Raw genomic sequence first — 17,159 nt, 5'->3', positions numbered from 1 at the left:
CTCATTACAATCATCTGAATTCTTTCTGAATTGACTGTTGCTCTGAGACCTAACTTAAGCATTGGAGTGAGATCACCGGTGACGCCCGGTACTCTTTGCTAATCTTTGTCTTGCAGGCATAACTCGTTCCAAGAGGTTTCTTGACGCAACAGGGGGGTTGAGGTGTAGGATGATAAAATCCTCTTCAGCGACAGTGAGTGCAGTGCGCATCGGACGGCTGGAACTGTCCGGAACGCCCCCAAGGACAGCTCCAGCCGTCCGATGCACGCTGGAGAGTATCCGGACTCGTTTAGGATCCTTTCGAACGAACTTATTGCTGTTATCTGAAGCTAAAGAATATTCGGAGCTCTAAGTGAGACAATGGCAGCCACGAGAAACCTCTTATTATTGCACTTGGGACGACCCAGCTGCAACTGCTCCTCCTCGTCGTCGTCGTCGTCGTCGTCATCTTCATTATCGCTGTCAAGAGCAGTGTTCACATTCCACTTCAATTTCAATCCTACCTTCCCAGGTCTCGCTCGATGTAACACTGCTAAGTCTTTTAATTCCGCTCGCAGCATCGCCCATGAGAAGAATAAGAAGGAGAAGAAGTGCCGTAAGAAGAGAGACGACTCGAATAAGAATAAGAAGCGAAATGATTCGAGATGGTCTGCCGCTGCGGAGTCGTTGGTGAAGAGGAGGACCCGTTCGGACAGGGTATTCGTGTGGGAGCATGTCCAGCGCTACGGCAACAGCTGCACTCACATCCCCGTCATGCTGGGAGAGGTCTTAGAGGTGTTTGCTCCCCGGCCCCATCGACCACCCCTGCGCTCCTTTGTCGACTGTACTGTTGGAGCTGCAGGACACTCTTCTGCGGTCATTCCCTCACTCTTTTTGATCTTTAAACTTTGCACCTATTTCTGCTACCACATTATCTTTATTCCATTACAATTCACAAACACTAGTCATAATTATCGTTATGTTTATTCTCATCCCATTGAAAGAATCCTTTGAAATTGCATACCAGAGTTGAAATAACATGCTATTGTTTTTCTTAGCCCTCGTATGTCATCATTTGGCTAATCATGTAAACGACTAAACGTATGGTCACAGCGTTTTCTTGCCACCTCCATACCTGGTCTTTTTTTGAGGGAGCCAGCCCCTTTGGAAGCCACAGTCCAGGAAGCTCTAAAACTGGGGCACAGTTCCAGGCCCCATCTTCCCTTTATTGTCTAATGGTTTAAAAAATTTTACTCCATTTTTGAGGTGTTGGATGAAGATATTGAATTTTGTATTAGATTTCCAGATTTTAGGATATTTTTTTTAGGTGTGAGATCAGGTCTGAATGGATTTGTTTATTTTACAATGATTGTTTATTAGTTTTATGATTGATTGGTTCAGGTGAGGTTTGGGAACTTTGCCACATCAAGCTTTTTATGGGCAATGGATTACTACATCAGTATGCTTATGGGTCTAATTGGAACCTCTAATATTCCATAACCCCACAATACCCATGATGAACGAAAAAACACTAGGTAGGACCATCACCTTTTGCTATAATTCATAAGCAGAGATGGAAAAAGTACCCCTAGCCCCCAATGTACAACTTCATGAAGGGCATACATGATAAAACACTGGAATCTTGGTAAGTTTTCTATTAGATTGAGTTCTATAGACCTTACCAGACTATTACCCTGGCTCCTAACATCATCAAACTCACTCTTGTGTTTTAGATGATTAAGGGCTTGGAAACTTTGGTTAATAGAATCAAATGCATCATTTTCTGCTGCCAAAGCATGAGCAGGCTACCCTTACTATACTACACTCAATCATGTCTGTGTGGAAGCATTTATAATCATTTGAAAACCATCTAATTACCTCCCTGTACTCTCAAACATGTTTGTGTGTCAGACTCTTCTCTTGCAAGGCTGAGGCCGAAGAGTCTGACACTGTAGGAGCAGTAGAAGAATGGCCAAGTCGAGACATCATCCTGCGGAGTGTTGCAATATCTTCTCTAGTAAGGGAATCAGGATCTACCTGTAGTCAAGATAGCTCAGTCTCAGCTGTCACAGTGTATGCCCTAGCTCCTCCTCTCCTGCTACCACGCATGCTAATGGATCCACCACGCATACCAGGGGGATGGCCATGAAGCACCTAGCATCGCTCTTTAGTGTGCCCCAATTTCCCACAATGATCACATTTAAATCTGTCTCTATTATCTCCACGGGGTGGCCCTTGGCCTCTCACCTCACCAATCTCTGTGAGAGTTAGAGACCAGGGCAAATCTCTCCAAGGATGGTGTAGTGTCCATGGATACTCTCCTGGTCTCTTCACTCTGTAAATAGCTACACACTTTATCTAAAGATGGAAGAGGTAAACGCCCCAAAAATTTGACGTCGGATTGGCTCAAATTCTGGATTACGCCTACCAAGTAAAATAAGAACACGTTCCTTGTCAAGTGTTCTATTCATCTTTGCTTCATCCTCTAGGTTTGACAGCTGGAGGTCCCTATAGTGATCATATTCCTCCCAGAGACCAATGACAGTGTTGTAATAGTCAGAGGTACTTCGGTCACCTTGTTTCATTGTGATGACCTTTTGAAGGATTTGATAGACCTTTGCCGACTCACCCACTTGGTCAAATGTCTTAGAGACACTATCCCAAATCTCCTTTGCAGTTTCCTTCCTCATAAATCTTCTACCTATCTTAGGCTTCATGGAAAAAATAAACCAAGTCATAATGGTTGAGTTCTCGGTCTCTCATTTCAGATATGTGGGATTAGTCACAGCAGGGGCCTTAATAGAACCAGTAATGTACCCTAGTTTCCCCTACTTCGGAAAGACAACTTCACAGAGTGAGCCCAATCCAAATAGTTGGTATTGTCCAACTTCACAAGGGATATTTGGGTATTGGGGTTATCAAAGAGAGTCATATTGGGGTTGGTACTACCCAAACCACTAGCTGAAGCTTCCACAAGTCCACTAACTCAGACCCAGACATGGTAATCACACTTAGTGAATCAATGTGATACCGCAATCAAATGGGGAGCAAATTCTGCCCAAAAGAAAATCCAGCAAGCAAATAAACCACAGTTCCTTGAAGAAGATTGTTAGAAGTCCTGTAGAACTGAATGCTTGAGTGATCAATATGGATCACCAAGCCTTTTATTTATATTCAAAAGAGTTACATTGATTCAAACTAGAAATAGGAAAGCATCCTTTGTAGATTCTAATTAGGAATTCCTAATAAGAATCGGCTAAGAGAAGAAGAACATAAAAAAGGACAATTATACCCCTATCGGGTAATACACTGTTTTAACACTACCCCTCAAGTTGGAGCATAAATGTCAAACATGCCCAACTTGACAAGAATAGGATGAAAAACTTTTCCACTTAATCCCTTAGTGAACACATTAGCCAATTGGTTAGCTGACTTCACAAAAGGAACACAGATCAGCCCTTCTTCCAATTTTTTTTTGATAAAGTGCCTATCAACCTCCACATGCTTGGTACGATCATGCTAGACTGGATTGTGAGCAATGCTAATGACAACCTTATTGTCACAATACAACATCATGGGAAGACGGACAGGAACACCAAGAACTTGCAATAAACTTTTGAGCCATAACAATTTACAAATACCCTATGCCATAACACGAAATTCTGCTTCAGCACTAGACCTTGCCACTGCGTTATGCTTTTTACTACGCCATGTGACAAGGTTTCCTCCAACAAACGAACAATAGCCAGAGATGGACTTTCTATCAGAGGATCCAGCCCAATTAACATCAGTATATGGTTCAACATGAAGATGGCCATGAGGAAATAAAAGAATTCCTTTTCCCGGGGTTGACTTCAAATTCCGGAGAATTCGAAGAACGGCATCCATGTGAGAAGAATAAGGATCATGCATGAATTGACTGACCATACTAACAACAATGGCTATGTCTGGGCGTGTATCATAGTTCGAGAACTTGCGAGATCTCGGCAAGTTTCTCGGTTTTTTGAGAAACCGAGATGAGATGGGATACGATTCAAAATAATACAAGATCTCAGCGAGATCTCGGATCTCGGGTTGGCCCATGGAAATGACCCATCTACTATGTATTTCCTTACCTAACTCGACAAAACTCGACATATCTCGGATCTCGGGTCGAGATCTCGGGTTGACCTATGGAAATGACCCAGCTACTATGTATTTACTTACCTAACTCGACAGAACTCTTATATGCTTGCTGTGGAGTACTATATGCAACATTACAGCAACACTATGTCATGGGAAGACTATGTGACACTAGCGGTGACTGAATACTTGATTCAAAGTCATTTTATGTGATGATAGTTGTAACACTGTTAAACAGTTTAATGTATCACTTTAACATTTCTAATTCTTATTTAAGTTGTTTAGCTATTAATTGAATGTTTTGCTTGCTTTCTATTACTAAATTATGTGTAGAGTAGGGTATTTTAGTACGTCGTCGCTTACCAACTTAGGGTTCGAAGTGAAACTCATATTTGGACTTTGTTTTTGGGAAATCTGATAGTGCCATTGGTGTTTAAATGGCCTAAAATAGACTGAATACCAAGTTTCAGACCCAAACTAGGTCTAAAACCCACCGAGTTGAGGCTTCGAGTCGAAAAAAAAATGCACCAACTCGGCGAGATCTTGACTCGACTGGGTTTTTCCAAGGGCCGAGTTGGTACCGAGACCCGAGTTTTAGTACCTTGGCGTGTATGAGATAGATAAATAAGCTTGCCCACCAATCTCTGATAACGACCTTTGTCAATAGACTCACCCGCCTTTTCCTTGAGCCGTGTGGTAGCTTCCATAGGTGTATCAGAAGGATGTCACCCTAACATCCCAGTTTCTGCCAACAAATCTAGGATATACTTTCTTTGAGAAAGAAAGATGCCCTTAGAGGAACGAGCAACTTCTATCCCTAGAAAGTACTTTAGGTTTCCCAGATCTTTTATTTCAAATTCTTAACTAAGGAAAGTCTTCAACTTGTTGATCTCATCATTATCATTCCCAGTAACCATAATGTTATCCACATAGGCTATGAGAATGGTTAATTTTTCACCATTTCTTTTTATAAACAGAGTATGATCAGCATTACTCTGCTTATATCCTATAGAAACCATAGCTCGGTGAAACCGTCCAAACCATGCGCGGGTGACTGCTTCAGCCCGTATAAAGCATGCTTCAATTTACATACCTTGCCGCTGGTCTTATCACATGAGAAACCTGGTGGAATATCCATATACACTTCCTCTTCAAGCTCTCCATGGAGGAAGGCATTCTTCACATCTAACTCCTGCAATTCCCATCCCAGATTTACTGCACAAGATAGTAGTACTTTGACAGTGTTCAGCTTTGCAACCGGTGCAAAGGTCTCCTGATAGTCGATCCCATAAGTTTGAGTAAATCCCTTTGGCACTGATCGTGCTTTGTATCGATCCACATTACCATCTACCTTCTGTTTCACCACAAACACCTAATTACATCCAACTGGTTTCTTTCCTGGAGTAAGAACCACAAACTCCCATGTATCATTATTTTGTAAGGCTTTCATTTCTTCCATCATTGCTGGCTTCCACTTTCCATTTGTAAAGGCTTCCTGCCAATTCTAGGGAATACAAACAGAAGAAAGAGAAGAGACAAATATATGAAAGGATGGAGAAAGTGAATCATAAGAGACTACATGAGAAATAGGAAGCTGAGTGCAAGCTCGAATACCTTTGCGATGAGCAATAGGTAGATCAGGAGAAGAGATGTTACCTGGAGAATGATCTGGTTCCAGAGCCGTCAACTGGATGGGTACTGGTGCTGCAGTGGATGGAAGTTGCTTGCTTTTGGAATGTCCTCTCTGTTATGTTTGGAGGTTAGAGTCATTAATTCTCTTTTGAAATTTCTCAATAGTTTTTTGGACTGGAGTCAACTCCCCTTGAATAGGATGGTTAGTAATAGGATTTTTAACATCTAAGTTCTCCCCCTGTGGAAAATCCTTTGCGGCATCATGAGGAGGTAGGGAAGGAGTAGGAGGGGGAGGAGGGTGGGGTCAATATTCGGCTGGTTTTGAACAGGAAGTTTAACCAATACATCTTCACTGAAATTCTCCCCCTAAAGAGGTGTAGATGAATAATAGGAGAGAGCTTCATGAAACACAACATCCATACTGACCAAGGTACGACGGGTGGGAGGATGGTAACATTTATGACCCTTTTGGGATGGAGAATATCCCAAGAAGATACAACGAATGCCACGAGGTTCAAGTTTGCTGGGGGATCGGGTATCCCTAGCATAACAGACACAACCAAAGATTTTTGGGGGAATGATAAAAAAGGAAGAGCCCTGTAATAAAGTAGCAGGGGATTGTGAGTCAAGGACTCGGGTAGGTATCCTATTAATAAGATAGGCTGCAGTAAGGACAGCATCGCCCCCCAATATTGGGAAGGAACAGAATGGGCCAAGGTTCTAAAACTCGGGTCTCGGTGGCATCTCGGCTCAGCCAGAAACTGAGACGAGTCAAGATCTCGCCGAGATCTCGGCGAGTTGCTGCATTTTTTTTTTATTTACTCGGACCCCCAACTCGGTGGGTTTTACACATATTTTGGGTCTGAAACTTGCCATTCAGCCTATTTCAGGCCATTTAAACACAATGGCATGCCCAGATTTCCCAAAAAACAAGTCCAAATATGAGTTTCACTTTGGACCATAGGTTGGTAGGCGACGAGTCGTACTAAAAGTCTCAAACAACCTACTCTACACATAATTTAGTAATACATAGCAAATTAGCAATCAAAACATCCAAATTAGTACATATCAATCAAAACATTCAAATAAAAAGTACATTACATCAATGTTCTCTGAATTTGTTATATAAAATGTGATCGAACAATAAATTCATCCCCATATTGATCCACAAAGAATTCCCATGTTATAGAATTGCTGAAGTGTTGCGCATAGTGTGACACAACCTCCATATAAGTGTTGTCATCAACATATACCAATCTCCCTATCTTAGGGTACATGGGAGACTGTTAGTATGAGGTGTAAGATCCACTGCTACTGTCATATTGAGTTTGAGGCATGTATGGCTGGTTTGGGACTGGGAATATGTACCCAAAACCTGACCCAGAGCTTTGATTGTCATACTCAGCTGTTGGCTGCCCATACTGACCATAGCCACTATATTCGGAAACGGTGCTCTCCTGGCCATAGTCATAGCCATGATGATGCTGAGATGAATGCCATGACTGATGCTCACTAGTAGTATCTATACTCATGCTTCCGAAATTTGCAAGCATGGTGTTCATACTGTAGTCATCATCCTGAGCATGTGAGTGTTTACGACCCTTCTTTCTGTTGTATGTTTTAGAGTGGCCACCATGGTCTTGATCTTAAGTGGCATGCGTAAACTGAGACTCACCTGTGAAACGCACAGGGTCCTCCTACGTTCCCACTTCACACTGGTACTGCTCGCGCATCTCCTCATGACGAGCATCATAATAACCACCACTCTGCATGCCACCACCACCACCATCACCACCATCACCATCACCATCACCATCACCACCATCACCACCACCATCATCATTAGCAGGACTTCCTATAGCAGGCTTAAAAGGTCTCGGTGAGTTTGAATGTGCACGCCCCTCTTGCGACGACATATATTCGTCAACATTAGTATCAGTTACAGACGCAATGGTGGGCCCCTAGGCTGATCCATATCGGGTGCACCACGATCCCTCACCCACTGGAATAGGGGATCCTCATCCTCATCCGAGTCCTCTTGGAAAATGTTGGACAGTTCAGTGGGTTCTTTATCATTGGCCTCAATTCCTTCACATATGTGCCTCATCCTTAATCACATATTGTAGTGCACATACACAAGCTGCTCCAGTCGTTCGCTACCCAACCTGTTCCGCCTTTTTGAATGTATCAATGAGAATGTACTCCAGTTGCACTCACATCCGGAGGATGAACAAGTTTGTGAGAGCACTCTCACTGCTACCTTCCTCAGGTTGGGTGAACTTGTACCATAAAGCACCCACCAGTCGGCTGCATTACAAATATAGAATATTAAGAATATGTACATTCTAAAGGGATAAAATTATAATTCATAAATGTAATATCATGCCACCTACCAGGGTTTGACTTTTGTCTACCCTCCACTGCAGCTTGTCGACCGAAACTTGTTGAGGCCTCTCTGAAGTATTTGATCTATTGTCATTTTACATTTCAAATATTGTTAGAGGCATTAGTATTTGCTATTTAGTAATTACATTCATAAACTAACAAATGGAGTACCAAAGTCCCATACTCTCACCTTATCATTGCAGGTAGCTTGCATCTTTGGATTGGGCTCCAACTTCTAAGTAACAGCTTGAACTGCCTCTAATAAATCTGTGTCTAGCCCAAGATCATGGGAGTACTGATACTTTGGATTCAAATAGTATGCTGGTAAAGTAGACATCACAAATATAATTTGTTAGTGGATTCAAAAATCGTCCTTATTACATTGTTTAACTAATGCTGGAAATAAAAAGGATAAAGTTCCTAAAGGTGGATGATTGAGTCGTTTATGACATTGTTGAAGTTCAGAAGAGACTAATGAGCTTTGATGAATAGGAGAAGGAAGGTGTGGTGAAGTAGGACTCCCATCATCAAGCAGGTATAATCCACCATGCATCTTACCACATCCAATCGTCGCCCCTGTTGCCAGATTCTAAAAAACACAGTGTGAAGGGAAGAAAGTTACTTTGCAATTTAAGTCATGGGTAAGACTACTGATGGATAGAAGATTAGTGGTAAATTTAGGGATATGTAAAATAGAGGATAAAGTTAGAGAAGGACAGCAACTAATAGATCCTTTACTAGAGACAAAAGAGAGAGAACTATCAGCTACTCGAACTTTATCTTTACCAGAAGTAGGAGTATAACGATGAAATAGGCTGGAGGATCCAGTCATGTGATAAGTGGTACCGGAATCTATGATCTAGGGAGAAGAGACTACCGATGCACAATGACCAGCAAATGAAATACCTGAGTGGGAAAATTTTGAACCTGGAGTGGTGGAAGAATTGGCAGGAGTCGATGTAGTAGAAGCAAGGTTCGAGAACTCGCGAGATCTTCCCGAGATCTCGCCGAGTTTCTCGGTTTTGGGCCATACCGAGTCGAGTTAGCAGTCAGTTCCTAGAAGTGCAATTTCTCGACCGTAGATCTCGAGGCTCAAAAACTCATTATTTTCAATGCAAAAAAAGCAATATCTCGCCGCGGTTGGGCCCAAAAGTGCTATTTACTTGTATTCAGCCCATTTTTCACCCAAAAACCCATTTCCAAAGTAAGAGAGAGCAGGGACAGAACTCGTTAGGCTCTAAACCAAGGGGAAAAACACCTCTCCTTCAAATTTCTTCTTCTTTCTTTCGATTCTTGGCTGGAATGCACTGTTTGGAGTTAGATTGAAGTGCCAAAGTGAAGATTCAAGTGCCAATTTGGAGCATCATCACTTATTTGCAAGATTTCAAAGGTATTTTCTATTTCTTCCTCAAATCTATTTTTTCCAAAATTTTTTTTTGTAATCCTTGTTAGATTCATGTGGTTTTAATATATGTTGAACATCTTTGCCCGATTTATCACTTGATGGAGTCGGATTTTTTTTTCAGTTAATAAATTATTTATTATAATTTCTGAAAAAATATTTGATTTATTTGAAAAAAGAAAATGAAAAAAATAGGATGAATAGTGATTGTTTGAAAATGATTTTGATATATGTTAAACTACTTGGGTTGCTCTACAGCCCCATGGATTAATTTTTTATTTTCACCCATTAAAAAAATTATTTTATTTTTCAGATTTAATAAATATGTTATAAAAATTAAAAAAATATATATAATATTAAGGAAAAATACTTAATGCTTATGGAAAATTATGTACAACATATGTACATAATATTCAACTTTAAATGGTGTCAAATTCATCATTACATTATATTTTTTTTATACTTTAAGGTATAAATAGTTTTATAAAAAATTCAAAATATTATTTTTACTTAACAAATAAATACTAGGGTTAGGGGATAAATAAGAGATAGTTATTTCATAGTTCTAGTGGCTTGATATTACGTTTAAGAGCCATGAATAGCATAGTTTAAGTCTTGAATACCTTACTTTAAGTGATCCATGGTTATTAATACATGTTTTTTTATGTAACAATGTAAAACATAGGACATTTTGTATACAATGTCTGATATAGCATGGCAACATGGAGTCCCCATGTCCGCAGATAAAAAGAAGTCCAAATGCAATTATTGTGGGAAGTTGCTATCTGAAGGAGCCACCAGGTTAAAACAACACTTGTCTGGTACAGGCAAGGATGTTTCCTCATGTCCAAATGTTCCTATCCAAGTGAAAGTGGCAATGGCACAACATTTGAAAGGAGGAAGATTAAAAAAATCTGAGAGGGAAAGAATGCAACAAAAGTTTAATGAGGCAATACTAGAGAGGGCTGGTGTAGAGGTTCGTGGCCGAGATGATACTGACATTGGGCCTCCACCTGGTGAGTTTCAATTAGAGGCTGAATGGAGAATTTACCAGACTTTGGCTGAGAGTAGACAAAGTTTTCATTTTGATAATATAAGAGCATATGAGCAAGAAAGAGGAGCTGGTGGATCTGGCTCAGCTGCACCAGTGCACGAAGATGAGAGGAGGAGAAGCACTGGGACAAGAAATATACCACGACCCCAAACCCGACCACGAGTACAAGGTCCAGATCCCATTTTTGAGCAGGATCCCACAACTTTTAGGCAACAAGATGCCTACCAGCCAACCATCCGACAAGTATTTGGTGGTAAACAAGAGGAAGCACGAAAAGCCTTCAGCAAGTTCATGCTTTACCATGGCATTCCAGCCAATGTAGCACAAGGAACATACTATAATGCATTCCTTGATGCTGTAGGGAGGGTTGGTGCAGGGTGGAAGGGACCTTCACCATTTGAATTATACAATGTATATTTGCCTCAGGAGGTAGAGGAGCTAAAAGAATACATTGATGGTTTGAAGCCAATGTGGGAGACATATATGGTTACTCTTATGGCTGATGGTTGGACTGGACCTACTAGGCTGTCCATCATAAATTTCATGGTGAGTTGCAATGGAAAGACTGTATTCTTGAAGTCTATCGATGCATCAAAGCATATAAATGATGCATCATACTTGTATAAGGAGTTGAAGCAAGTGGTGGAGGAGGTAGGACCAAGGAACGTTATCCAAATTGTGACGGATAACGGTTCCAACTATAAAAAGGCTGGAGAAAAGTTGATGAATAAGAAGAGTAAGAGGATCCGGCTCTTTTGGACCCCATGTGCAGCCCATTCTATTGATTTAATGCTGAAGGACATGGGGAAAAAGACTTTGGTGGCGGGTGTGGTAAATGGGGCAAGACAAGTGACAACTTTTGTGTACAACCATTCTTATGCTTTTGCCTTGATGAGGGAGAAATGCAATGGAGATTTAGTGAGGCCTGGTGTCACTTGATTTGCCACCAATTACATTGCATTGAAGAGCTTTCAGAGTAAGGCGATTGGTCTAAGGTGTATGTTTGCAAGTCATGAATGGTTTGGTTGGCAAGGTTCTAAGTCAGAAGAAGCAAAGGCAGTACAACAAACCATTGTAAATGATGGATTTTGGAAGGACTTGGGGAAAGTGGTTGGCATATTAGAGCCAGTGGTGGCAGTATTGAGGATGGTTGATACAGAGAAGAAGCCTACTTTGGGCCACATTTATCCTGCCATCCAAAAAATGAAGGAAATGGTTAGAGCTGCTATACCTCGAAGTGCAAAGTCCTACACTAACTTTATACTTTAAATATTATAACTTTTTTACATTTACATATTCAAAACCCTAAAGGCATTAAAGCCATTAAGTCACTAACAAATCATATTTGTGGTGTTTACTTTACCAGTATACTATTTGAATCCAAAGTATCACTACTCCCATGATCTTTGGCTAGACATAGAATTGTTAGAGGCAGTTCAAGCTGTTACTCAGAAGTTGGAGCCCCATCCAAAGACACAAGCTGCTTGCAATGATGAGGTGAGAGTATGGGACTTCGGTAGTTAGTTTATGAATGTAATTACTAAGTAGGAAATACTAATGCCTCAAATTGAAAATAGATCAAATACTTCAGAGAGGCCTCAGCAAGTTTCGGTCGACTAGCTGCAGTGGAGGGCAAACAAAAGTCAGACCCTGGTAGGTGGCATGATATTACATTTATGAATTATAATTTTATCTCTTTAGAATGTACATATTCTTGCTATTCTATATTTGTAATGCAGCCGACTGGTGGGTGCTTTATGGTACAAGTTCACCCAACTTGAGGAATGTAGCAGTGAGAGTGCTCTTATAAACTTGTTCATCCTCCGGATGTGAGCGCAACTGGAGTACATTCTCATTGATACATTCAAAGAGGCGGAACAGGTTGGGTAGCGAACGACTGGAGCAGCTTGTGAATGTGCACTACAATATGAGATTAATGATGAGGCACATATGTGAAGGAATTGAGACCAATGATAAAAAACCCATTGAACTGTCCAACATTTTTCAAGAGGACTCTGATGACGATGAGGATCCCCTATTCCAGTGGGTGAGGGATGGTGGTACACCTGATATGGATCAGCCTGGGGGTAGGCCTGACCCCACCATTGCGTCTGTAACCGGCACTGATGTTGATGAATATATGTCGACGCAAGAGGGGCGTGCACATGCAGTGTCACCGAAACCTTTTGAGCCTGCTGTAGGAAGTCCTGCTAATGATGATGATGGTGGTGGTGATGACATTGGTGATGCTAGTGATGGTGATGCTGGTGGTGGTGGTGGTGAGGCTGCTGCTGCTAGTGGCATGCGGAGTGGCGGTTATTATGATGATCGTCATGAGGGGATGCGCGAGCAGTACGAGCAAGAAGTTGGAGCGCAGGGGGACCCTGTGCGTTTCACCGGTGAGTCTCAGTTTACGCATGCCACTCAAGATCAAGACCATAGTGGCCACCCAAAAACATACAACAGAAAGAAGGGTCGCAAACACTCACATCAGTCATACGCTCAGGAGGAGGACAACAACAGTATGAACACCATGCTTACAAGTTTCGAAAGCATGAGTATAGATGCTACTAGTGAGCATCAGTCATGGCAATCATCTCAGCATGATCATGGCTATGACTATGGCCAGCAGAGCACCGGTTCTGATTATAGTGCCTATGGTCAGTATGGGCAGTCAGCAGCTGAGTATGACAGTCAAAGCTCTGGGTCAGGTGTTGGGTACACATTCCTAGTCCTAAACCAGCCATACATGCCTCAAACTCAATATGACAGTAGCAGTGGATCTTACACCTCATACTAACAGCCTCCCATGTGCCCTAAGATAGGGAGATTGGTATATGTTGATCAGAAGACTTATATGGAAGCTGTGTCACACTATCTGCAACACTATAGCAATTCCATGACATGGGAATTCTATGTGGATCGATGTAGGGATGAATTTCTTGTTCAATCTCATTTTATGTAACAAATTAAGTGAACATTGATGTAATGTACATTTTATTTGAATGTTTTGATTGATGTAATGTACATTTTATTTGAATGTTTTGATTGATGTATACTAATTAGAATGTTTTGATTGCTAATTTGCTATGTTTTACTAAATTATATTTAGATTAGGTTGTTTTAGTACGATTCGTCGCCTACCAACCTATGGTCCAAAGTGAAACTCATATTTGGACTTGTTTTTTGGCAAATCTGGGCATGCCATTGTGTTTAAATGGCCTGAAATAGGCTGGATACCAAGTTTCAGACCCAAAATATGTGTACAACCCACTGAGTTGGGGGTCCAAGTCCAAAAAAAAAAAAAATGCAGCAACTCGCCGAGATCTCGGCTCGACTCGGTTTCTGGCCTGGCTGAGATGCCACCGAGACCCGAGTTTTCGAATCTTGAGTAGAAGCAAAAGAAGCCTGTAACATACGATGGGAAGCCTGAAGTTCATCCTTGGATGGTCCAGTGTCAGTAGTAGGAGTAGTAGTGACAGCCTCAGTAAGATTGGCTTTGTTTTTCGATTTCCCACGAGCAGCACGCTTAGCTTCAAAATCAGATGGTTTACCATGCACCTTCCAACAGGTGGCCTTAGTGTGCCACAACTTACCACAATGCTCACATTTGATGGCTGCCTTTTCAGATTTAGAAGTTTCAGCAATAGGAGGATTCCAAGCAGTCCCAGTGTGTAGAACTGATCGATCTGGAGGTGTAGTATGGAGCATAGCTGCACGTCGTCGATCTTCAATATGAACTAATGCATAGGACTGTTCCAGAGTACGGAAAGGATCCTTGCTGAGAATCTGAACTCTAATTGGATCGTATTCAACATTAAGGCCAGCCAAAAAATCATAAACCCTAATTTTATCAACATGTTTCCTGTATGCAGCAATATCAGTAGCAGTAGTGGGCTGATAATCAGAGTAATGGTCAAGTTCTTGCTAGCACTTGCGAAGTTCAACATAGCATTGAGGGACAATCAACTCATTCTGTTTAGTATTGTGAATTTTTTTTCGTAATTCACATTCCTGAGCATCATTCCCAACCTGGGAATACGTATCCTTTGCAGCCTTCCATATCTGAGCAGTAGTGTCTAGGAGAAGATAGCTAGGTGCAGTGGAAGAATGCATAGAATGGATAAGATATGACATTACCATAGAGTCATGAGATAACCATCGATCCAGGGCAGGACATGCTTCAACAGGTTTGGGAAGGCTGCCTGTAAGATGTCCTGTGTAGCCATGGCCAGCAATAGTGAAGTAAGTGGACCTTGACCACATCAAGTAGTTAGTCCCATCTAATTTAGTGGGAGATGCAAAAGGAAGGTACTCCGAACGAGTGGATCCATCTGAGTCAGCTGAAGTAAGATCCAACATGATGTCCAGAGTGTATAACAGATGGGTTTTGAAATTCCCAAAAATTTAGCAGTCAGAAAAGGCTCAAATTTGGATCGAAAGTCCCTCTGTAGTGAACAATAAGTCTGCAAAAAATCAGCAACTTCTGATGAGAAAATAAAAAACCCTAGCAGTGCAGTTACCAGAATCGAGCAGAGTACTGGGTTTTGAGTTTGCAGAAATTCCAGCCATCAGACTAGGCTGACACTGAGGTTGAGTTTCCCTCTTGTAGTAGAGAACAAGTCCTCAAAATATGAGCTGATTTGGATGAGCCAATAAGAAGCCCTAATTTTTATAAAAAATTAGGCCAAAAAAAACTGTTTGGAGAGAAATCGCAGAGCTGAATCTGTCTAGGCTTGATCCAATACTGCAGTCTTCAAACAGGAAGAGGTGTGTACCAGGAATAGCTGGAACCAATCTCCAGAAAAATACAGAAGTCGATCTTCAGGTTTGTGGGAAGAACTCGAGCTCCAATGGTGGAGGGAACCTGCCGGCAGTAGGCCACACCAGTAATCTTCAGTCTTCAATGAGGTGAATTGGAGAGCAGCATCTAAATCTTCATTAGATCAGCTCATAGGTGCTGCCCTGTGTGAGAGAGAGGAGCTGAGAGTGGTGGAGAAGGGAGAAACCAGAAACCGTGGGAGGGGAAGGAAAAAAAAAAACCAAAAAAACTGAGAGAACTTCTTCCTAGATCAGAGTTGGCTCTGATACCATGTTAGAAGTCCTGTAGAACTGAATGCTTGAGTGATCAATATGGATCACCAAGCCTTTTATTTATATTCAAAAGAGTTACATTGATTCAAACTAGAAATAGGAAAGCATCCTTTGCCGATTCTAATTAGGAATTCCTAATAAGAATCAGCTAAGGGAAGAAGAACATAGAAAAGGACAATTATACCCCTATCGGGTAATACACTGTTTTAACAAAGATCAAGTCAAATACATTTCGCCCAACATAGTCTCATTCCATAACACCCAATAAGTTCCACACTCTGTAAATCTTCAACAAATAGTAACCATTCAACACTCCACATAGAATTTCAGGCACAACAGAGACAAAAGAGTAAACGTTGTGGTACCTGTCCAGCTGGGGAAGAAAGAGCTGTGCTCCCAAAGCACATAACTTCAGCAAATGAGTCCCTAGGGACTTGAAAGAGCACTCCTGGGAGATTCTAACAACCCTAGCCCCAGCTCAAATGGTGGCTTGATGATCCAGAATCGAAACCAAGAAGAAGAGGCTGGCGATAACTCTGTCTTGAACTTCTAGGGTTCCAATCGACTTCTACAGCCTTCAAACCTTGTTTTGGTGAATAGGACTTCAATAAATCTTCTATGTGTAGTATCTTACATAGTATAGCCTATATGTGTAGTATCTTACATAGTATAGCCTCTATTGGGACCCTCTACCTTTCAAGGGTTCCAAAGAGAGGTGTTGAGAAAGGATGAGCTTGGTTGACTCTCAAACCATCTTTGATACCAAGTTAGAAACTAGGTATGGATTGATTCAACCAAGAAACAAGGAGTAAGAGCTGGGAAGAGAGGAGGAGGAGAAGAGGAGGAAGAAAAAAGAAAGAAGAAGAAGAGTTGAGAGAGAACTGTGGGGAGAGAGAATTGACTCCTCTCCCCTATATTGTTCATTAACCATTAAAGGGAAATTACATATACCTCCATAGGGAGGTAAAAGATAAAAAGGAAAATTACAACTCAACATAACATAACCAGTGACTAAGTACCCCTATTACATAAACTCTAACAGACTCAAGCAGATAGAGCCCATACCCCTTCCCCCCCCCCCCCCCAAAAAAAAAAAAAGGGGAAATTTTACACATACCTCTCATGAGGTAAGGCTTAATTATAGAACCACGCATAAGTTTTATATATTTACGCATACCTCCCCTGCTTTCCAAAATAATTACTGAGTAAACCCACTCTGTTAATCTGGGACTAAAAACGTTAGAATATATCATATGTTGTCCAAATTACCCTTCTTGCTAAATTAAACCTCTTTCTTCCATTTTTTTTTTGGATAAATAAATAATTCAATACCAAAGGAAGAAAAGGGGGGGGGGAGGGAACATACAATTACAAGCCAACACAAAGCCCTACCAAAAGGTAAGGATAAGACAAAGGGGGCTAAAACCCATACAAAAACAACGCACTAAAAGGGAAAAAAACTCTTGGCTATCTAAAGGCGACCAAGGCAGG

General features: G+C 41.3%; 1 protein-coding gene across 1 annotated transcript in view; it reads left to right on the top strand.

The window, feature by feature from the left end:
• The first annotated feature begins 360 nt into the window (after window positions 1-360).
• Window positions 361-17,159, top strand: part of LOC122663360 (ribosomal RNA small subunit methyltransferase H) — a 71,756-nt gene continuing 54,957 nt past the window's right edge. Inside the window, exon 1 of the mRNA XM_043859037.1 lies at window positions 361-855. Within this exon, the coding sequence (XP_043714972.1) occupies window positions 361-855 (495 nt within the window). The remainder of the gene's footprint in view (window positions 856-17,159) is intronic.

This window comes from Telopea speciosissima, chromosome 5 (genome assembly GCF_018873765.1).
Source record: "Telopea speciosissima isolate NSW1024214 ecotype Mountain lineage chromosome 5, Tspe_v1, whole genome shotgun sequence".
NCBI lineage: Eukaryota > Viridiplantae > Streptophyta > Magnoliopsida > Proteales > Proteaceae > Telopea > Telopea speciosissima.
This window is presented reverse-complemented; position numbering and strand designations above follow the sequence as displayed.